An 18,587-nucleotide genomic window follows, 5' to 3' on the forward strand; every position below is an offset into this window, starting at 1 on the left:
ACTTTTACGTCATCAAACACTAAGGTTCCGCGTCGGATCGCCGAACCGGCGCCGGAACGATGCGCCCTCGTCACTCCTCGTCCAACACGGACCGGAAGAACGCCTCCGCCGGTCGCGTCCCTCTCCTTCGAAGCGCGGTGCCAAACTCAGCCGCGCAGTCCGAGTCCGTCGACGGTATTCCCACCAAAACGTCGTTCTTCGGAGTGCACCCCGGCGGCTCCATCAGAACCTGCCACGTGTTATACCCCCGCTCCGCCGCGGACGCGTTCCTGTCCGCCTCCACCACCGCCTTGCACGCCCTCCTCTGCGTCTCCCGTTCGGCGAACATCGACGGGTTCGACCGGGGTGCGCGGTTCTTTCGGCGCTCGCGCTTCTCCGCCTTGGCGCGAAGGTACGCGGCTAGCCCCGGGGTTGGATTCGTCTCCGCTCGCCTCTCCAGCGCCTCCATCGGCGCGATCGCCCCACCACCTATCGAGCCCGGTATACGGCCCGCGTCGTCGCCCGCCACCGCCGCGTCCTCGCCGATGGACGCGAGGAAACCGGATGCGTCCCGTTCGTCGTCCTCGTCCTCCTCGCTGCTGTCGACGTAAGGCCCGGGACCGCCGGACACGGCGCCGCACGCGTCGTAACCTTCGCCGCCGAAATCCGCAGCCTGGGCTATGGACACGTAGGCAGCGGTCGTGACAACCGACGCGGCGAGCGCCGAGCGCGGGTACGGCGCGGCGGCGGCCCTCCCCTCGCCCGCGTCGTCAACCGCCCGATCATCGATTGGGTTTGCGTTTTTGTTTTTGTTTTTGTTTTTGTCCCCGCCGCCCGTTTCCCGCGCGATCTTCCCGACGCAGCACGGCGCCACGACGTACGCCGCGTTCACCTCGACGCACTTGTCCATCGCCGCGTCGCTCGCACCCCCGCACGCGTGCAGCGCCACCCCCACGTCAAAGTCCTCGTCAAAATCTTCGATGAACCCGAGCACGCACCGCACGTTGCGAAGGCCCGCCGCCGCGGCTCTCCTCTCCGCCACCTCCAGCGATCGGGCCTTGGCGTCCACGAGCACGAACGTCGCGTCGGGGAAATGATACGCCAACGGTAAGGTCTGGTGACCGCCCCCGCACCCAAAATCCACCACCTTTGCCGTCGGTTTGCGCCTCAGCAGCGGCGCGACGAAGAGGAACACGTTCCTGAGCTGCTCGCGCTTCCTCGCGCCCCTCGCGCGGGGCACGCCGCCGCCCTCGGGGTGGGCCACGTCGAGCTGCGGGGGTAGACTCTTCCAGTCGCTCAGCGCGGTGGCGTCTCGCGCCCATCGCCTCGCCAGCTCGCGGGTGTCTTCGTCGCAAGGCTCGCAGACGCCGTCGGCGGTCCCGACACCTTGCGCTTCGGCGTCCATCAGCAGCGGGTTGGCCGAGTACGTCGGGCACAGCGACGGTGCTCCCCTCAGCAGCCGACGCACGGCGGTCAGGAACTTCGGCGGGCGCGCCTTGACCCGGGCTATCGCGCGCATCCTGCTGCTGCGGTGGTCGTCGGTCGTCCCGGCGCCGGATACCGAGGAGCGGCGCTCCGACACCGCCGACAGCTCATGCAGCGCGTCCCCCGCGTGGGTCCAGGACAGCGGCGATAGGAACGACGGCGCCCCGGGGACGCCCCTCATCGCCACGCGTGTGTCCGACCGCCCGTTGCTGATCCGCGGCGGTCGTCCCTCCCCCGCACCCCGAGAAGTGGAGGGAGGCACGTCTCGTCCGCCTGGGAGATCTTTTAACAACGCGCGACGCAGCGAGAAAGTTTGGCAAACCTAAGGTTACTTGTAGGTCAGCACCCACTTCACCCCGCGGGCGAGCGGCCAGGACCGGGTCGGAGGTCAGGCCGAAGGCACCGCGTCAAGATGATTGTCGAGCGGGCCGCGTCCGTGGCCCAGTACGCCTTCCTGGCGTACCTCGGGCTTCTGAGCGTGGTGCTCTACGGGCTCTTCGTCCCGTCGCAGTGCTCGGCGTCGATGAACCCGCAGCACTGCCTGCCCCCGGTGCTGGCGCGAGGCGAGGCGTTCGACCTGTGGGTGTACGCCTCGCCCAAGAGGCACTTCCACTCCATCGAGTCGGTGGTGACTGGCAGGGAGGAGGTAGAGCCCGAGGTGGCGAACGCCACTGCGCGTTTGGTCATGAGCGCGTTCGACGTGAAGCTCGGGGACGCGCACGAGGAGGAGGTGACCGTGCCCGCGGCCGCGTTCGGGACGAGGGCGAACGGGACGCTGTACGCGCACGTGCTCATGTACCGCTCGAGGGGCAAGGCGCGATCGCAGAACGCGACGCGGCCGAGCGGGGAGCCGCTCGCGGTGACAAGCGCGCCGATCACCAAACACCTCGTGCACACGCGCAAAAACTACTCCATGCTTCTCGGGGACTGGACCTCCGCCGCCGCCGGCGACGCGAACGCCTCGACGTCCCAGCTCGGCGAGGACACGTCATCGGCCGCGACGTGCGACGCGCGAGGGGACGGCGAACCGGACGGCGATGCACCCCGGGAGGAGGGATCGTGCGCGGCTCCGACGACCGCGGATGCCTCGGATGCGTCAACCGACGCCGTCCCTGTCGCGTCCCATCGCCTGGACGACGGCGCGTTCGTCACCCACATCCGGCCCAGGCTCAGCGTGTTCGTGGTCGGCTCCCCCCCGACGTTCCCCCGCTCGCAACCGCCGCCCGACATCAGCCTGCACCCCGTGCACGCGCCGAGGGAGCTGGCGGCGCGCGGGTACCGAGTGGCGTACCGGCCGTTGGTCGCCGTCGACGAGTTCACCATCACGCGGCGCGAGTACGCGGTGATGGATCCGAACCCTTCGCGCGCGGACCCGACGATGGTCGTCAACGTCCGGCCGCTGAACATCGGCCTGTTTCGCATGATGTCGCAGATGAAGCACTCCATGGAGATGATGCAGAATAGCTTCGGCATGACAGAGTCGGACCTGGACGAGCTGAAAGAGATGTTCACTGGCACGAGTGCCAAAATGCTCGCGCTGACTTTCGGCGTCAGCATCCTGCACTCGTGGTTCGCGTTCCTGGCGTTCAAGAATGACATTGGCTTCTGGAAGAAGAAGAGTAACCTCGAGGGCCTGTCCGTGCGAACGCAGTGGAGCAACTTCGTGTGCCAGCTCATCATATTTGCCAACTTGGTGGACGGCGGGCAGTCGTCGTGGATCATCCTGGGCGAGATGGGCGTCAGCGTGTGCATCGAAGGGTGGAAGGTGACCAAGTTCCTGGCGCGCGATGGGGTGTTCCACCGGTTCCTCGGCATCGGTACCGAGGCGGCGGATAAGTCGCAGATGCAGAAGGACACCGACGAGTACGATAAGCGGGCCATGCGATTCCTGTCCCTGCTCCTCTATCCAATCGTCCTCGCGTACGGCGGGTACTCTCTCGTTTACCACCCGCAGCGCTCGTGGCGCTCGTGGGTTCTGCGCACGCTGGCCAACGGCGTGTACATGTTCGGCTTCATCGCGATGACCCCGCAGCTGTACATCAACTACCGGCTCAAGTCCGTGGCGCACCTGCCCTGGAAGGCGTTCATGTACAAGGCATTCAACACGTTCATCGACGACGTGTTTGCGTTTGCCATCGCCATGCCCACCATACACAGGCTGGCTTGCCTGAGGGATGATCTGGTGTTCTTCGTGTACCTGTATCAGAGATGGCTGTATCCCGTGGACAAGAAGCGGGTGAACGAGTTCGGCAGGGCGTACGAAGATGATGAAAACGGGGAGGAGAAGAAAGAGCATGGGAAGGATAACGGGAAGGAGGCGGCCAAGGAGGAAGCCACGGAGCGAAAGGGCGAAGAGGACAAGAAGAACGACTGACGATGAGCTCACAGACGATTGATATACAACTAAGAGTTAAAAGTCGAAGAGCCCGTTTGGAATCCCCGAGAACGACTGGGAAGATCGCGCGATCGACACGCTGGACGCCGATGACCCGCTCGAGGCGGCCATCGCGGCCTCGCGAGCCTGAGTTTCGACCGCCATCCCAATCTCCTCAATCGTGATTGGCTCTCGCCGCGCGTAGTACTGAAACAAAATCTTCGTCATCGTGTCCGCACCACCTCGCCGCTGATTCGCTATGCCCTCGTACACGAGGTCGGCCGCCACCGGCAGCCCGTCCTGGATCTGCAACCCGCCCTTGCCCACCGCGAACCGCAGCAGAAGGCCGTCCCGCAGTCCCCCGTTTCCTCGCCACGTCCCGTCGCGCCCGATCGAGTCACCACCCGCGGGCGCGCTCTCCGCCGCCCTGCCCGCCGACTCCAAAAATTGCGCGGGCAACCTCGCGAGCGCGATCGGCGTCGGGTCTCCGGTCACCACGTCGCCGGTCGCCGACTGCAGCGACAGCACGACGCGCTGCGTGTCGGATCCGTCGGGGTTCTCGTCGAGGAAAAAATCGCTCGTGTTTGGATCCTTCCACATCACCGCGAGCGGCGTCACTCCCAGCTCGTAATTGCCGTCTTTAGCCAGGAATTGGATCCCATCGCGCCGAAACGGGACGGGGGAGCCGTACGCCGCGCGCAGGCCGCTCGCGTCGCAGTTGTGCGTCGGGGGAACGGCGAATCTGTACCTGTTGTTCGGCCCCGTCCCCGTCGCCGCCTCGCACTCCGCCGTCTCCGGGTCGCCGAGCTTGGAGTAGAGCCAGGACAGCCTCATCTCCGCGGTGCAGTCGTACATGCTCATGCCGTTCCACGCCATGCAGTCCATGACGTAGTACACGCCGTCCTCCTGGTGGAACACGCAGTCCAGGATGCAGAAGGAGTCCTCCGCCTTGCCGTGCTTCGTGCGCTGCGACCCGCCGGGAAGCGCGGACGGGAACCGGTGCAGCACCCGCCCGTTCTTGAGCCTTGACACCGTGCAGCCCCTCGAAGATATTACCAGCACGCGCTGCCCCTTGGGACGGGGCGTGGCGAACCACGCGTGCCCGAGGTCCGGCGGCACGTCCACCATCCACTCCGGCAGCATGAACTGGGACTCCGAGAAGCGAGCGACGGACTCGCGCGACCACTTGCCGGGCGCCGAGCTCGAGCGCCTGTGCCGCGGGGACCGCTCGTGGTGCGATTCCCTCCCCATTTGCGCGACATCGAGCCAGGCCTCCGTGGATGACGTGCCCGGGTGCTCGAGCGCCAGCTCCTGCGGGTTAGAGCTGGACCGGTGCATCGCGTCTTGATCGCCCACGGCTCTCGTGGCGCCCGCCTCCGACCCGCTGTCCTCGGCGCCGAACGCGAGCGACCGCGCGTGGTCGGTCAGATCGCGCCGGGCGTCCCTCTGGCGCTGTCTCGCGGCATCTCTGTTTTTCACGGGCGGGGCGCGTGAACGTCAGGTGGTCGTGAACGGGAGGGGAAAGGGGTTGTCGTCTGTTTCTAACCACCGCCGAAGGGATCGATTTTCTCGGGAGCGCCGGGGGGACGGGACGATCAGGGAAATGCCGACGCGCACCTTCGCTTTTGCAGCTGCGTCGAGAGGCGAGATGCCTTCACGCTATCCCTCCTCGGAGGAAGCCGTCCTGACATCGCCGCCGACTGGTGGTATACCTCCTCGGCACCACAGTGAATCGCGGAACCCGCGTGCTTCGCTTTTCCGTCACTTTTTACGGTCCCGCGAACTGACACTGCACGAATCTGCCCTACAACCGCGCTGAATCGATTTTGAAAGAGATTCTGTATGCAAAACAGTCATACAAAAAGGTAAAACAAAAAAAACAGCTTCGATACCAGCCAGCTGCCGGTCGCGGAGCTCGGTCAACCCAAAAATGGGCGTCCCGGAGTGATCGTAGAATCGTCCAGCGCGCCCGGACGTCATCACTCGCGGCGGCGCCGACGACCCGTGTCGATCGACCGCGCGGGACCATCCACGACACCATGCCCACCATGCAAATGTCCGGGGAGGTCGTGATCAGCGTCAACGCGATCGTCGCCCCCGGAAGGGAGCAGGAGTTCCTTCACGTGATGAGCACGGCCGCGTCCGAGAGCCGGATGGAGCCCGGGTGCGTGTGCTTCCACGTCTCCAAGCTCCCCGGCGAGCGCGCGTACATGTTCTACGAGGTTTACCAGAACGACGCCGCGGTGGAGTTTCACAAGGGGACCCCGCACTACCAAGCTTGGAACAAGTTCAGGGAGACCGGCGGCATTCAGAGCCTCAACGCGCAGGTGTGCGACGGTGTCTTCATCGCCCCGGACGCTTACACCGCGTACGCCGAGCAAGAGCAGGAGCTGCGCGCGCACGCCCACATGCACAGCCCCGACCACGACGGCCACGAAACGCGTTTCGACAGGGTCGAGGACACCTCCTCCCCGCAGAGGTTCTCCGGGGCGCCCAAGGGCTTCAGCCATCCCCGCGGTCTCGCCGAGAAGCCCACCCGGCCGGGATGCATCAGCAACTTTGGCCACGGCGGCGTGCGGCACAGCAAGAAAGCCTCGCCCAAGGTCGCGGCGGCGGAGGCCACCCTGCGGTTCTACGAGGGTGGACTCGCGGCCGAGCACGGCGAGGTGGTGTACGGCCACAAGGACGTCCAGGGCTTGCCCCCGAACAAGGGAAGGGCTCGCGTCTCCGAGCACGACGGCGCGCAGCCGGCGTATCAGGGCGGCAGCTTCAACATGAATCCCGCCGCGCCCTCGAGCTCGCCCGGCGCCAGCCCCGGGGGCAAGGCCATGCACCAGGACTGGAAGATGAAATCCCGACACGACCTGCTCTGCCCCAAGCCCCTGCCTCCCGCCAAGCACCTGCTCCCGCCGAACCAGCCGTGGGCGGCGCAGAACCAGAAGTCGGTCTTTGATGGCGGCATGACTGCCAACGCGCAGGACGAGCCGAGGAGGATGAGGCACCTACCGGAGAAGGAGTGGGCGAACCAGTCGTACAAGTCGGACTTTAAGGCTGGCGAGGGCACCGACCCCGGGCCCGAAAAGACGCCGGACCCGGATGTGCCGTGGGCAAACGCCGAGAAGCAGAGCCACATGGGATTTGTCGACGGGACTCTGAGCGCGGCGGGGGGTCCGGTTTCCTACGGACATCCCTCGACCATGGGCGCCACCGAGAACCAGGGACGACGTGTCAACAAGGAGATGCGGGATATGATGCAGAAGAGCTACTACAAGGGGGCGGGCATGGCGCCGCCTCCGCCGGTGATGGAGAAGAGGGAGATGGACCCGAGGCCCTGGGCGAACCAGCACTACAGCAAAAACTCCTTTGGGAACGGGATGGCGCCCCCCGACGAGGATCCCAAGCCCACGCCCCCCAAGCCCGCCGCACAGCCGTGGGCGGACGACAGGGAAGCCGAGCCTCGCGCGGGTGTCCCTCGACGCATGGGAGGGCTTCGCGGGTACAGCAAGTGAGAGTCTATAATTAGCTAATTATTTCAACGCCTGAAATGAAAGGTCACGCCGGCAACCCCTCGGGTCCCCCTCACTTCTTCTCCTTCTTCTCCTTCTTCTCCTTCTTCTCCTTCTTCTCCTTCTTCTCCTTCTTCTCCTTGCGATGCTCGTCGCGACCCGCGGTCGCCGCCTCGTACTTGAACGTCACCGGGGGCGGCTTCGGCGCGTCCGGGGGCGGCGCCCAGCCGAGGAGGGGATACGCCGCGCGCTCCACATCCGCCAGCCGGCGACCGGCGTCAACCTTGCGGAGGACGTGGAGGATGGCGCTGCGCGACCGAGAGTTGTCTCGCATCTCGCGCTCCGACGGACGCTGCGCGTCGTCCATGGTGAGACCCCAGACGGTGGGTAGGGCGTTCTCCTTCTCGGGGTGGTTCGATCGCATCCACTTGAGCAGGGGTTGCGTCGGTTGGACAACCTCAAAGTGGCGGTGAAAGTCCACAAGGATGGCGCATTCGCTGTGCTTCCACTGCGGACGAGAAGTCAAAGAGGAGCGGGTCAGTGTGTTAGGTCTGGATAGCTGTAGATGGATCGACACGACGAGAGAAAAAGCCCCAAAAAAGCCGTACGTCAGTCTCTTCCTATCATGTCTTGTGTGGGATCATTATTAGCCCCCGAGGTTGTGTGTGTTCGGAGGGGTTCACGACATAAGGTATCATCACTCGCACGGCATAGAATTGGGACACCGGGCGCGGAACGAGGAAAAAGCAACTCACCGTCAGAACACCGAGTCGACCGCCGTCAATCATCACCTCCGCCGCGGCCCTCATACCACGCCGCATCTCGTCAAACTCCTGGTTGAGGTGAATGCGAAGCGCCTGGAAAGTTAGCTTCGCCGGGTGCATCGCCTGGTATTCCTTACCCTTGGCGGCAGCCACGAGCGCCGCGAAAGCCTTGGTCGTCGAAGGAAGCCTTTCCTCCGCCACGGCGAGGCACACCGCGTCGGCGATCCTCCTCGCCGCGACCGGGTCCGCGGTCTCGCCGTACTCGTGCAAAATCCGGACCAGCTCGTCGCGGTCCACCCGCTCGAGAAACTCAGACGCGGGTACGCCCTGAGTGACGTCGAACCTGAGGTCCAGGGGTCCGTCCTGCTCCGGCCTGAATCCCCTACTCTCGTCGTCGAACTGAGGGGAGGATATACCGAGGTCGAGAAAGACCCCGGAGCACGTCACGCCGAGGGGTTTGAGCACCGTGTCCATGCAGCCAAACGGGGCGTGGTGGATGGTGAACCTGGAATCCTCCGCCTCGAGCTTCTTGGCCTCCTTAATAGCCTGTGAGGTGGGAAACTCAAAGGGTCAGTCGTCGACGCGTGGGTGCTGCATTTGGGTAAAAACGTTCGGGTCTCGAGCGGGGAGATACTCGATTTCTATGGGTGATTGTAATGTCTTCATGCGTTGGCACGCAATCGTTGGAGGTTTCTTAGGCCTCGGTTTTCTTCTCATCGTATCTCGGACCCGCGCGGGAAGAAGAGCGGAGAAAGGGGAACGACACGACGGGCGCTCACCTCCGGGTCCATATCGAACGCGTGCAACCTACCGTTCGGGCCGAGCGCGGCGAGTATACCGCGCGTGTGACCGCCCCGTCCGAAGGTGCCGTCCACGTACGTCCCGTTTGGATCGGGTTTCACCAGCGCCGCAATCGTCTCCCGCAGCATGGCGGGGGTGTGCGTGCCGAAAGCCTGCTCCGTGGCCCTCACGCCGAACGTCCCCGTCTTGGCGACCGTGATGCTGAGGTGACGCCCCCCGAACTTTATGCCGTCCTTGGCCAGCGCAGCCTGCCTGGCGTGCTCGTGCGCGAAAGTGACAAACCCGGCACCCTTGCACTGGCCCGTGGTGGGGTTGCGGATGAGACGGACGCCGCCCAGGATCTCCCCAAACTGCGAGAAGAAGTCCGCAACCTCGTGCTCCTCGCTCGTGTGCGGCAGGTACTTGACGAACACCTCGTACCCGTTAGCGTCTGATCCCTGCGCGGGCGCCCTCGCCGCGGCGCCCGCCTCCGTTCTCGCCGCGGACGCCGGGCCGGTTGTCCGTTCGTGAGATCTTCCGACGCTGACCGGCGCGTTGCCACCCGCGGGGTTACAAGTGGCGTCGTCGACCCTCGGAGCCCTGCACCGGAAGCAGCTCGACCTCCTCGCAAAGTTGGTCGATCCGCACGGACACTGCCAATCGTTCTGGCCGGTGTCGTTTCTCGACGCGCTGCCCGCCGGGGGCTTTCCAAAGGGGAGCTCGTCCGGCGTGGACACGCCCGCGGGTTCGGACGGTCGTCGGTCGTGGGCCGCGTCGTCCCACCCTTGGGATTGGGAACGCGCGCGGGGAGGCGCCGGGGCGTGCGCGAGCTCGTCGCGCTCTCGTCCCTCCTGCACGATGTTTTTAACCTCCTGCACCGCGGGAGCGACGGTCGGGCCCCTGATGGTGCAGATGCCCTTGGCCTGATCGATGCTCAGGATGCAGCCGGTGAGGTCCTCGATCTCACGAATCTTGGACCCACCTTTACCGATGATGCGCCCAGTCTGCCCCTTGCACTCCACCTCGACCGTCTCGATGGCGTCTTCGCCGTCGTCTTCACCGCCGCCCCCGCCGCCGCCGCTTTCGTCCCTCTTGGCCTTCTTCGCCGCCTTGCGCTCAGCCTTGGCGGCGGCCTCATCCGGGTCGAGGTCGTTCTTCTCCTTCTTCTCCTTCTTCTCCTTCTTCGAGGACTTGGGCTTCTTGTCGGAGCCCGAACCGTCGTCCGCGCGTCGCTTCTCCCCCATCCTGTCGCGCGCTGGATGTGAATGACGAGAAGAGCTCGCAAAACCACTCTGCTCGGAGACGAACCAGCGTGAGAGCCAAAAAAATGTAAACTCCAGTTGCTACGTGCTACGCGACTCTCAGTACCAGTCGACCCATCTCGTGGACGCCTTCGCGCGCCGCTTGCTCGCCGCCGGAGCCGCCGCGCGCCCGTTCTCCCACTTCGCCTTGGCCAGCAGCTCGTACACTCTCGCGCCCGCCTCGTTCGGCGCAGACGTCCCGTCAACCGCGTCGGCAACCAAACCTTCCAGCACCGTCCTCTGCCTGGGCGTGACCCAGTGTATCGCGGCTTCGGGGCACTGTCCCACCGCCAGGTTCAGCCTGTGCGCGGCGATGTCGGCGTCCTCTTTGACCGCATCGCTCGCGCCGGTCGACATCGCGCGACGGTTCAGGTCCCCCCACGTCTCGGCGTCGACTCTAAATCTCGCCGCGTTTGTGTCCTCGGCCCACGCGAAGCTTCCGGGGTTCCTCTCCACGCAGCAGCAGTACCCCGGGCACGCGCCTCTGCCCCTGCACGCGAACTCGTTCACGAACACGGACTGCGCGGGTCCCTCCGGCTCTTCGAACGGGTCCGCGTCCTCCCTGGCCCACGGAAACACCTCCGAGTTTGAGTTTGCGTCCCAGTCGACGGCCCGAGCGGAGTCGCCACTGTCGAGGAGACCACTCTCCCTCGCCACGGCGGCGTAGGCGGCGACGACGCGCCGCGCGTTCGCCTCCTTGTCCGTCGCATCTCCGGCGTACACATCCGGGTGGTAGACCTTCATCCTCGCTCGATACGCCCTTCTCACGTCAGCGATGCTCACCTCCTGATTTGTCGCCACGTCGATGCCGAGAACCTCCCACGGCGTGAGGCTGGGCGACGTCAGGTCCTGGAGCGGGGACCCGGTGTCGTCCCCGGCGCTCCTGCCTTTGACCCGGGATCGACGCATCGCCACTGCGGGGCGGAGGAACCCGGAACCCGCGGTGACGACCGACGCCATCTTTACCTCGGCGCCCGAGACTGTGTACAGCACCCTGTGCGATGTCAGCGCCGAACGAAAACGCACTGCCATAGTGCTATCACCATTCGCATAGCGTTATCTCAAGCCAGAAGGCAGCGCGCATGGCGGACGAATTGTCGGTGCGCGTGACACACCGGGGTCGGGAGTACGTCGTGCGCGTGCCCGCAGATGCCTCGGTGGCAGACCTTGGGATCGAGTTGGAGAGAGCCACCGGTGCGAGCGTCGCGACGCAGAAGGTCCTTGGCCTAAAGCTGGCCAAGTTCTTGAAGGGTGGCACGCTGACGCCCTCGAGGGCGGAGGACGCCGCGTTGGCGGTGAACGCCGTCCCCGGACTTTGCGACAGCATCAAGCCATATATGCTGATGGGCTCGGCTGCTTCAGAAGTCGCCGCTCTCGATGCAGCCGCGCAGGTGGACCATCGCGTCCGGGGCTTCGTGCAGGAAGATCTAAGAAACCGTCGAAGGCGGAGGGGACACGTCTCGAGGACCGCGGGCGGAGGTAGGTCAAGCGACGTCGGTCCTCCGTCAACCGCCACTCACCCTTACACGTTCCTCGAGTACCGCGCGCTTCCTGTGCCGGAGTTCGTCAATCCACCAGCGTCCGCCGCGCTCAAGCTGCTCCACAGGCTCGCGGCGGATCCGGGCATCCTCGGGGTCATGGCCAAGCACAAATGGACGGTGCCTCTGCTGGCCGAGATGCCGCCGGAGGGCAAGGTTGGCGTGAGCGAGTCGTGCGTGCTGGGTTACAACGTCAACATGGGGCAGGAGATCCACCTACGCCTGCGGACGGACGATATGCGGGGATTCAGGGTCTACGCCCGGATACGCGAAACCCTTTTGCACGAGCTCACACACAACGTTCACGGTCCCCACGACATCAACTTCAAGAGGCTGTGCTCGCAGCTGAACGTCGAGTGCAGGGAGTTCGACTGGAAGCGTAACGGGGCGGGCGCGCAGAAACTTGGAGGCACGGCGGACGAGTCCGACGAGGAGACGTGGTCCGAGGATGAGGCGATGGCTGCGACGCGTGCGTCAAGCGGTCAGGCGCTGGGCGGAGGTGGTTGGGTACGGGCGAACCTGTCGCCGGCTGAAGCCGCAGCCGCAGCCGCAGCCGCGAGGGCGGCGGACGCGGCTGAGCGAGAGATGGAAACGATGGCTCGGGACGCGCTGGACAGGGCGGACGCGGGAATGGCGTGCCTGTGCGGCGCGTGCGGTGCCGGACCGTTCAAGTTACCACCGCCCTGCTCCACGGATCAGGACGCTTAGCACAGCTCTCAGCGACGTGTTCAATTTAATAACACTTAGTTTACTACTGTGGCTTAGCGGTTGCACCGGCCGCCTTGAGCGCGAGCGAGGCTTCAACGTATTCATCCGCCAGCTTCTGCTGGTACGGCATCAATTCCTCCGGGGTCCCCGACAAAATTTTAGCCGGATCGAGGAACGGCTTGGTCGGGTCGACTCCTCCCCCGCCGGCGCGAGCCCCCTCAGCTCCCTCGCCTCCCTCCTCGGCTGCCGCGTCCAGCTTCTTCTCGAGCTTTTCCTTCAGCAGGCCCACCTTCATCTTGGCCACGGCAGCGGACGCATTCGCACCGGACGCGGCCTTCTTCGCGCTCTCCAACTCCTCCTGCGCCTCTTCCAGGTCCCTCTCCGCGTCCTCCAGCTTCTTCTGCCTCTTTTCCGCAAGAGCCTTCTGCGCCTGGTTCTGAAACTGGAGCGCCAGCCGCTCCGAACGCTCCTTCTTGAGCTGCGCCTCGATGTCGACGAGCGTCGATTTGGTCGCCTCGAGCTCGTTGCTGGCGAACGCGAGCTGCTCCTCCAGGGCGGTGACGCGACCGGTGGCGGTCTCCAGGTCGGATTTGGTCTCCGCCAGGTCCTTTTTGGCCTCCTTGAGCTCCCTGTTGGCGGTGGCGAGCTCCGTTTTGACGTTGCCGAGTTCCTCCTTGGTCTCCTTCAGCTGCTGCTGCAGCTTTCTCATCTTCTTCCTCGTCGCGATGAGCTCATCAACAGCCTCCTTCGTCTTCTTGGCGCACTTGTCCGTCAGTTCAGAGATTTCATCGGACCAAACCTTGAACTCCTTCTTGACGGCGTCCATTTTGGTGCTCTGCTCGTCGACAAACTCGCCGGCGAACGCGTTGATACCCTCCCAGTTCTTGTCCTGCTTCTCGAGTCCCTCCTTGGCCTTGGCGCCGACGCTGTCCACTTTAGTCACGAGCTTCTCCATATCCCCGTCGCCAACCTCGGAGATGATCCGGCGGTTCTCGTCGCGCATCTCGCGCATGTTCTTCTCAGCCTTGAGTCTCGCCTTCTGCTCAACGAGGAACTCCTTCTTGTAGTCCTCCAGAGCCTGAATCGCGTCAGCCTTCTCCTGCCGTGCCGTCGCCAGCTCCTCCTCGAGCTTGGTCTTGGCCTCCGCGAGCTCGTCGTTGGACGCCTGCAGCTCAGCCTGCTTCGTCTCGGCCGCCTTTTGCGCCGTCTGGGCTTGGATGACCTGCGTCTCGAGCTCGTTGATTCGCTCCTTCTGCTCCTTGGACTTTTCATCCGTCGCGTCGGCGCGGAGCTTCATCTGGTCCCTCTCCTCCTCGGCAGACTCCGCGCGGCTGAGCGCCTGCGAGAGAGCCTGCTTCTCGCTGGTGCTCTCCAGCGCGGCGATTCGCTTCTTCGCGCGCAGGAGCTGCGAGACGGTGATGACCAGTCGCGCGGTGGTGTTGGCGGCGCGGGCGGATTCTTTGGCCGCAAATTTATCGCTCGCATCCGCCCTGCGCTCAGCCTCGTCGCACGCGGCGGTGGCTCGATCGGCGATGCCCTGGAGCCTCTGCATCTCACCCTCCGCAGCCTCCGCGCGCTCGATCGCCTTTACCATCTTCTCCGTGGCGCCAGCCTTGGACTCCCGGTGGAACGCGATGTCGGCCTTGAGGGTGCCCGTGATGGCGCGCATGTCCTTCTCAGCCTCGATGGCGGCGCCGGCTTCGTTTCGCGCCTTCCACAGCTGGTCCATCAGCTCCTGCACCTCGTCCGCGTGGTCCTTCTTGAGCTTGTCGACGTTAGCCGCCGCCGTCTCGGCGGCGGCTTTCGCGGCTGCCGTGAGCTCGCTCGCCCTGGCCTCTCCCGCGGCGACGGCGGCCTTCTCAGCCTCCCAACCCTTGGGAATCTCCGCCTCGGCGGCGGCCAGCTTCTGCTCGAGCGCCTCGACCCGCGACCTGAGATCGTCGCGCTCGGTCTCGGCGACCTCCGCGCGTTTGACGCACTCCTCGTACTTGCCCGGGAACGGGCGCAGTACGACGATCTCCTCCATCCGCTCCGCGGACTCGGCCTTGGCCTGCTCCGTCTCTTTCATTCGGTCGGCGCACTCCGTCTGGAGCTGGGCGAGCGCGGCGGCGAGCCGATCGACGCTGTCCAACGCTTTGGTGGCGTCGGCGATTTTGGACGGGAACGCGGCTCCCGCGGCGGACTCCCAGGTGGTGGTGAATATGGACCACACGCCGTCCAGGACGTCCTGCTTGGCCTCGGGACCCACGGGCGCCATCGCGGCTCGAACCCTGTCGTGCGACTCGACGCACTTCTGCGAGTACTTGTAGAGGGCGCGGTAGAGCCCGATGGCGTGCTCGGGGGTCATGCCCAGGTCCGCCAACCTCTTGGGATCGATGACGTCCATCTCATCCTTGAGCGCGTCCGGGGCGGGACACAACGTCTCGAGCGCGCCTTTGAGCTGCGCGTGCGCCATGACCGCGGTGGTGCGCCGGTCGATCTCGCTCTCTCCAGCCTTCGTGAATCGTCCGGTGGCGTGGTTCAGGGGCTCGAGCGCATCCCTCTTGGCGGTGCTCATGTCGAGTGCGCCGACCAAGTCTTGGTTCTCGACGTAGAACTTCTCCAGCGACGAGCCAGCCTGCGGTGATTACGAACGGGGGTGGGGCGAGGTTTAGCGGGTGAGCGGCTGGGTTCGGGTAGGGAATCGCGGCAAATTGGGCAGTCCGACGTTTTACGCGGATAAAATGGGGGCGCACCTGAGAAAGCCTCTCGAGTCGTCGCTCATCCTCCTGCCAGTTGGCACCCTGCGACATGTTAACGTCAAGAGCTCGGCTACAACGAGGTCCCAGGCCGGACCCCGCGCGTCAGGCAGTGGTCTCCAAACTGTGGGGACTCCAAAGTGGGGAATCCAAAAGGGGAGAAATCGCAAAAGAAACCGGAGGCGCGCCGCACGCCTCTGCAGGACTCCGCAGTGGGAAAAGTGCCGTCGCCAACACTACGATGATTCGGGCGCGCATAACGGATGGCGATGGCGACCTCGCAGTGCTTTCGCGCGCTGGTGCGTCACGCGATCGGCGCGAGCGCCGCGGGGCGACCTGTCGCATCGCGGGCTACGCGCCCGGTGTCGAGCGGGGGCACCCTTCGTTACCACGACCGAGGGTTTCATCGGATAAATCCTCAACAACCTCGGCGGCACCACCCGTGGAGCCGCGGCGCGCGACACCTGGCAACGTCCGCCGCAGGATACGAGGAGCGCATCACGAGCACCGACAACGCGACGGTGAAGCACTTCGCCAAGCTCGTGCGCAACCGCGGCTACCGCGAGGAGTGCGGCTCCATCGTCGTCGCCGGCTCGGGCATCCTCTCGGAGGTTTGCGGGGGAGGCGGGGGCGACGCGGTCGGAAGCGCCCGGGTGCTCTTCCTCGCGGACGACGCGTGCGTGCCGGCCGGCGTCACCGCGAGTAGAATCGTCCGCGCCCCCGAGCACGTCCTCAAGAAGGCTGCCGGGCTCCAGTCGGTGGACAGGGTGGACGCGGTGGCTGAGCTGTCCATGCCGCCCGTCGTCGGCGTCGCCGCGCTCGAGGGAGCGGGTCGAATCACGAGGCTGCTCGCGCTCGACGGGATCCAGGACCCGGGAAACCTCGGCACGCTGGTGCGCACGGCGCTCGCGCTGGGATGGGACGCGGTGGCGCTGCTGCCGGGGACGTGCGATCCGTACAACGACAAGGTGAGAAACTCGCACCCCCCAGGGTAATCTTCTCTCGCGCAGGCTCCGCCGCCGCTCCCGCCGCGCCGAACGGTTTCCTCGCCCGCCGCCGCCGCCGCCGCCGCACGATTTGTCACGCTGTTTGGCTGGACGCCTCGGCGTCCGATAGCCTCATCAGTCCTCTACGTTCATCTCACGTGCGATACCAAACCTTCTGAGTCTGTCGCTGAGCGCGCTTCGGCGCCGCTCGTGACGCCATCCCGTTGGCCGAAGAAGACATGTCCACGCGCTCAATTTTTCCCGTCGGCTCTCCGTAATCCGCGGAGGTTTCGTCTCCGGTGAACTGACCGCACCGCACACCGCACGTCATCCACCATGTTACCAGGCACTTAGGGCCGCACGTGGGGGCGTTTTCAGGATGCCGATGGCCCGTTTGACGTGGGAGGAGCTGGAGGAGGTCACCCGGCGCGACGGGCTTCAGAGGTTTTGCGCCGAGCCCACGGCTGACGCGACGGCGGCTGACACGGCGGCGACCGGGTCGAAGGGTCTCTGCCTAGTCCTAGGGAGCGAAGGGCAGGGCCTGTCGGACGTCGCGCTTCGCACGTGCGAGCCCGTCGCGATTCCCATGCCGGGGGAGATGGAGAGTCTCAACGTGGCCGTCGCGGGCGGGATCCTTTTATACTTGATGCGACGCGGGTCGTGACGTTATCTGCCATGTGAGTACATCATATCATAGCTAACTTTCGCAATCGTGATGGGAGCTGAATTCCCTTACGCAGCTTGGGTGGCTGGCCTCATGATCCAGGCGCCTTCGCCCTTACCTGGGACCGAACCCAGCTGCTGTTCGAAGAACGGGGGCAGGACGCCTCCAGCGTTGGCGATGTCCTTAAACATGCCGAAAGTGGGGTCGAAGATCGTGTCAAACTTTGCCTTCGAGTTGTAATCCTTGAAGACGTGGATGACCATGGGCATGACGACGTCGGCCTTCTTCCAAGAGCTGTCATCCGTCATGTTGCCGGCGTACGATTTGACGATGCCAAAGTCTTTGAGGAACTCGTCAGACTGGGACTCTCCGAAGAGCTTGAGCCACTCCTCGAAGTCGGGGACGCCGTGGGCATAGATTCCAAGCACCTTACCCTCCTCGTCGCCTCCTTCGGGGTTGACGATCAGCCTGACGTCGAGGGTGTTCGAAGTGGGCTCGGTCGTGATAACCGGGTTGGATGCGAACATTTTCCCGAATTCCCCGTCCGGGCTGAACAAGGCTTTCACTGCCTCCATATTCTCCCTGGACTCGTACATGTGGACGGCGCTCAGGGTACTGATTTTGCCAGCAGCGCCGAAAATGAACTTTTTGACAAGAGGAACGTGGGGAGGGGGAGTTTCCTGCAAGTGATGATGGTGACGATCAGCATGTCGAATGTTGAATTCTGGGGGGGAAAAGGGGGGGCAGATGCGCACCGCGGAGAGCATTCCGTCGACCATTTCGGACCATTCGCCGAGGCCGGAAACGCCATGTTCGAAGCACTCGATGAAGAGAGACTCGGATTCGATGGGCTTGAGTTCGAAAGGCATGTTTTTTGGTGCGTTATTGGTGCTGGGTGCAGTGCGATCTCGCAGGGTGCGGGACCGAAAATATCTCGGCTGACTGGACGTGGACGCCACGCTCTCTGAGCAGATTCAGTTACTCTTAGTCACAGTCAGGTCCTCTTTCGTGGCACTAGTGCTCGACGACGCGGATGAATGAAGTCAATCCTCCGCAGTTCATTCCTCCCGAGGGGCGCGATGCTGCCACTGGGGCGGTCTCGCTGCCTTTCGAGGCTAGAGGGATGACCGCGTACTCCTCGTGCCTACGGGGATGCTGCTGGTCATCGAGGGATCTCTACCCTTTTGGGCCAGAACGGCTCGAGGAAACGTCGGTTCGAAGGACAGCGCAGGTGCCTGAGTCGCTGAGAGCGTTGGGAATCGATCAGCACGAGTACGGAGCGATGCTCGAGGACGCCAAATCGGGGTTGGCGAACGCGGCTCCTCCGATTGGCCTCTGTTGCGCTGGCGCGTGCATATTCACCTTTGTGCTTGCCCCGTTCTCAATGTGCTACTTGCTCCACCTGTCGTCTCCCAGCCTCAGTGATAAACTGATCGAACGCGGTGCGAACAGAGTCGAGAAGGCGATATCGGCGCGTGCATCTAGATGGCGGGCTGTGTACGGCGTGGAGACGAAGCTCGTCCGTGACGTCCGGTACAAGAGGCCGAGGATGCCCGCTGGCGATATACTCTTGTCCAGAGCAGAAGCGAGGTCGCCACACATGTCACCTCACGACGGGTGTTGGGAGTCAAGCGAGTGGGTAGGTAGCGCGTTGACGTTTACCCCGCCGTCGGCAGCTAGCATGCAACGCGGGAGTTAGTGATAGCGATAGAATTATTAGTGTTGCAGCTTGGGCTGAGGCTAAGTGTTGACGTCTAACAGTCT

At 64.5% G+C, this 18,587-nt stretch overlaps 10 protein-coding genes across 10 annotated transcripts; 5 read left to right on the top strand and 5 right to left on the bottom strand.

Annotated features, from left to right (window-relative positions):
• Positions 1 to 70: 70 nt before the first annotated feature.
• On the bottom strand, positions 71 to 1,645 carry MICPUN_57923 (predicted protein; the record flags this gene model as incomplete). Its single annotated transcript, XM_002501755.1, has 1 exon — positions 71 to 1,645. The coding sequence occupies one exon, from the start codon at positions 1,643 to 1,645 to the stop codon at positions 71 to 73; it is 1,575 nt and encodes a 524-aa protein (XP_002501801.1).
• Positions 1,646 to 1,876: 231 nt separating this feature from the next.
• MICPUN_113599 (cleft lip and palate transmembrane protein 1) lies at positions 1,877 to 3,838 on the top strand (the record flags this gene model as incomplete). Its single annotated transcript, XM_002501366.1, has 1 exon — positions 1,877 to 3,838. One exon carries the CDS (start codon positions 1,877 to 1,879, stop codon positions 3,836 to 3,838), a length of 1,962 nt encoding a protein of 653 aa, XP_002501412.1.
• On the bottom strand, positions 3,833 to 5,529 carry MICPUN_113598 (mRNA cap enzyme; the record flags this gene model as incomplete). The annotated part of the gene is made up of 2 exons (XM_002501756.1): positions 3,833 to 5,306; positions 5,456 to 5,529. The coding sequence occupies 2 exons, from the start codon at positions 5,527 to 5,529 to the stop codon at positions 3,875 to 3,877; spliced, it is 1,506 nt and encodes a 501-aa protein (XP_002501802.1). The 3' UTR covers positions 3,833 to 3,874.
• A 348-nt stretch (positions 5,530 to 5,877) lies between these two features.
• On the top strand, positions 5,878 to 7,347 carry MICPUN_57926 (antibiotic biosynthesis monooxygenase; the record flags this gene model as incomplete). The annotated part of the gene is made up of 1 exon (XM_002501367.1): positions 5,878 to 7,347. The coding sequence occupies one exon, from the start codon at positions 5,878 to 5,880 to the stop codon at positions 7,345 to 7,347; it is 1,470 nt and encodes a 489-aa protein (XP_002501413.1).
• Positions 7,348 to 7,417: 70 nt separating this feature from the next.
• On the bottom strand, positions 7,418 to 10,132 carry MICPUN_57927 (MraW methylase/RNA recognition motif protein; the record flags this gene model as incomplete). The annotated part of the gene is made up of 3 exons (XM_002501757.1): positions 7,418 to 7,852; positions 8,100 to 8,654; positions 8,888 to 10,132. The coding sequence occupies 3 exons, from the start codon at positions 10,130 to 10,132 to the stop codon at positions 7,418 to 7,420; spliced, it is 2,235 nt and encodes a 744-aa protein (XP_002501803.1).
• Positions 10,133 to 10,202: 70 nt separating this feature from the next.
• On the bottom strand, positions 10,203 to 11,149 carry MICPUN_57928 (DnaJ domain protein; the record flags this gene model as incomplete). The annotated part of the gene is made up of 1 exon (XM_002501758.1): positions 10,203 to 11,149. One exon carries the CDS (start codon positions 11,147 to 11,149, stop codon positions 10,250 to 10,252), a length of 900 nt encoding a protein of 299 aa, XP_002501804.1. The 3' UTR covers positions 10,203 to 10,249.
• Positions 11,150 to 11,271: 122 nt separating this feature from the next.
• Positions 11,272 to 12,435, top strand: MICPUN_105453 (metallopeptidase; the record flags this gene model as incomplete). Its single annotated transcript, XM_002501368.1, has 1 exon — positions 11,272 to 12,435. The coding sequence occupies one exon, from the start codon at positions 11,272 to 11,274 to the stop codon at positions 12,433 to 12,435; it is 1,164 nt and encodes a 387-aa protein (XP_002501414.1).
• A 101-nt stretch (positions 12,436 to 12,536) lies between these two features.
• On the bottom strand, positions 12,537 to 14,992 carry MICPUN_100095 (predicted protein; the record flags this gene model as incomplete). Its single annotated transcript, XM_002501759.1, has 2 exons — positions 12,537 to 12,550; positions 12,760 to 14,992. 2 exons carry the CDS (start codon positions 14,990 to 14,992, stop codon positions 12,537 to 12,539), a joined length of 2,247 nt encoding a protein of 748 aa, XP_002501805.1.
• Positions 14,993 to 15,442: 450 nt separating this feature from the next.
• MICPUN_57931 (predicted protein) lies at positions 15,443 to 17,651 on the top strand (the record flags this gene model as incomplete). The annotated part of the gene is made up of 3 exons (XM_002501369.1): positions 15,443 to 16,141; positions 16,506 to 17,505; positions 17,581 to 17,651. 2 exons carry the CDS (start codon positions 15,443 to 15,445, stop codon positions 16,821 to 16,823), a joined length of 1,017 nt encoding a protein of 338 aa, XP_002501415.1. The 3' UTR covers positions 16,824 to 17,505; positions 17,581 to 17,651.
• Positions 17,652 to 17,856: 205 nt separating this feature from the next.
• On the top strand, positions 17,857 to 18,525 carry MICPUN_57933 (predicted protein; the record flags this gene model as incomplete). Its single annotated transcript, XM_002501370.1, has 1 exon — positions 17,857 to 18,525. The coding sequence occupies one exon, from the start codon at positions 17,857 to 17,859 to the stop codon at positions 18,520 to 18,522; it is 666 nt and encodes a 221-aa protein (XP_002501416.1). The 3' UTR covers positions 18,523 to 18,525.
• Between the last annotated feature and the right edge of the window lie 62 nt (positions 18,526 to 18,587).

The sequence above is a fragment of the Micromonas commoda genome, chromosome 4 (assembly GCF_000090985.2).
Source record: "Micromonas commoda chromosome 4, complete sequence".
Lineage (NCBI taxonomy): Eukaryota > Viridiplantae > Chlorophyta > Mamiellophyceae > Mamiellales > Mamiellaceae > Micromonas > Micromonas commoda.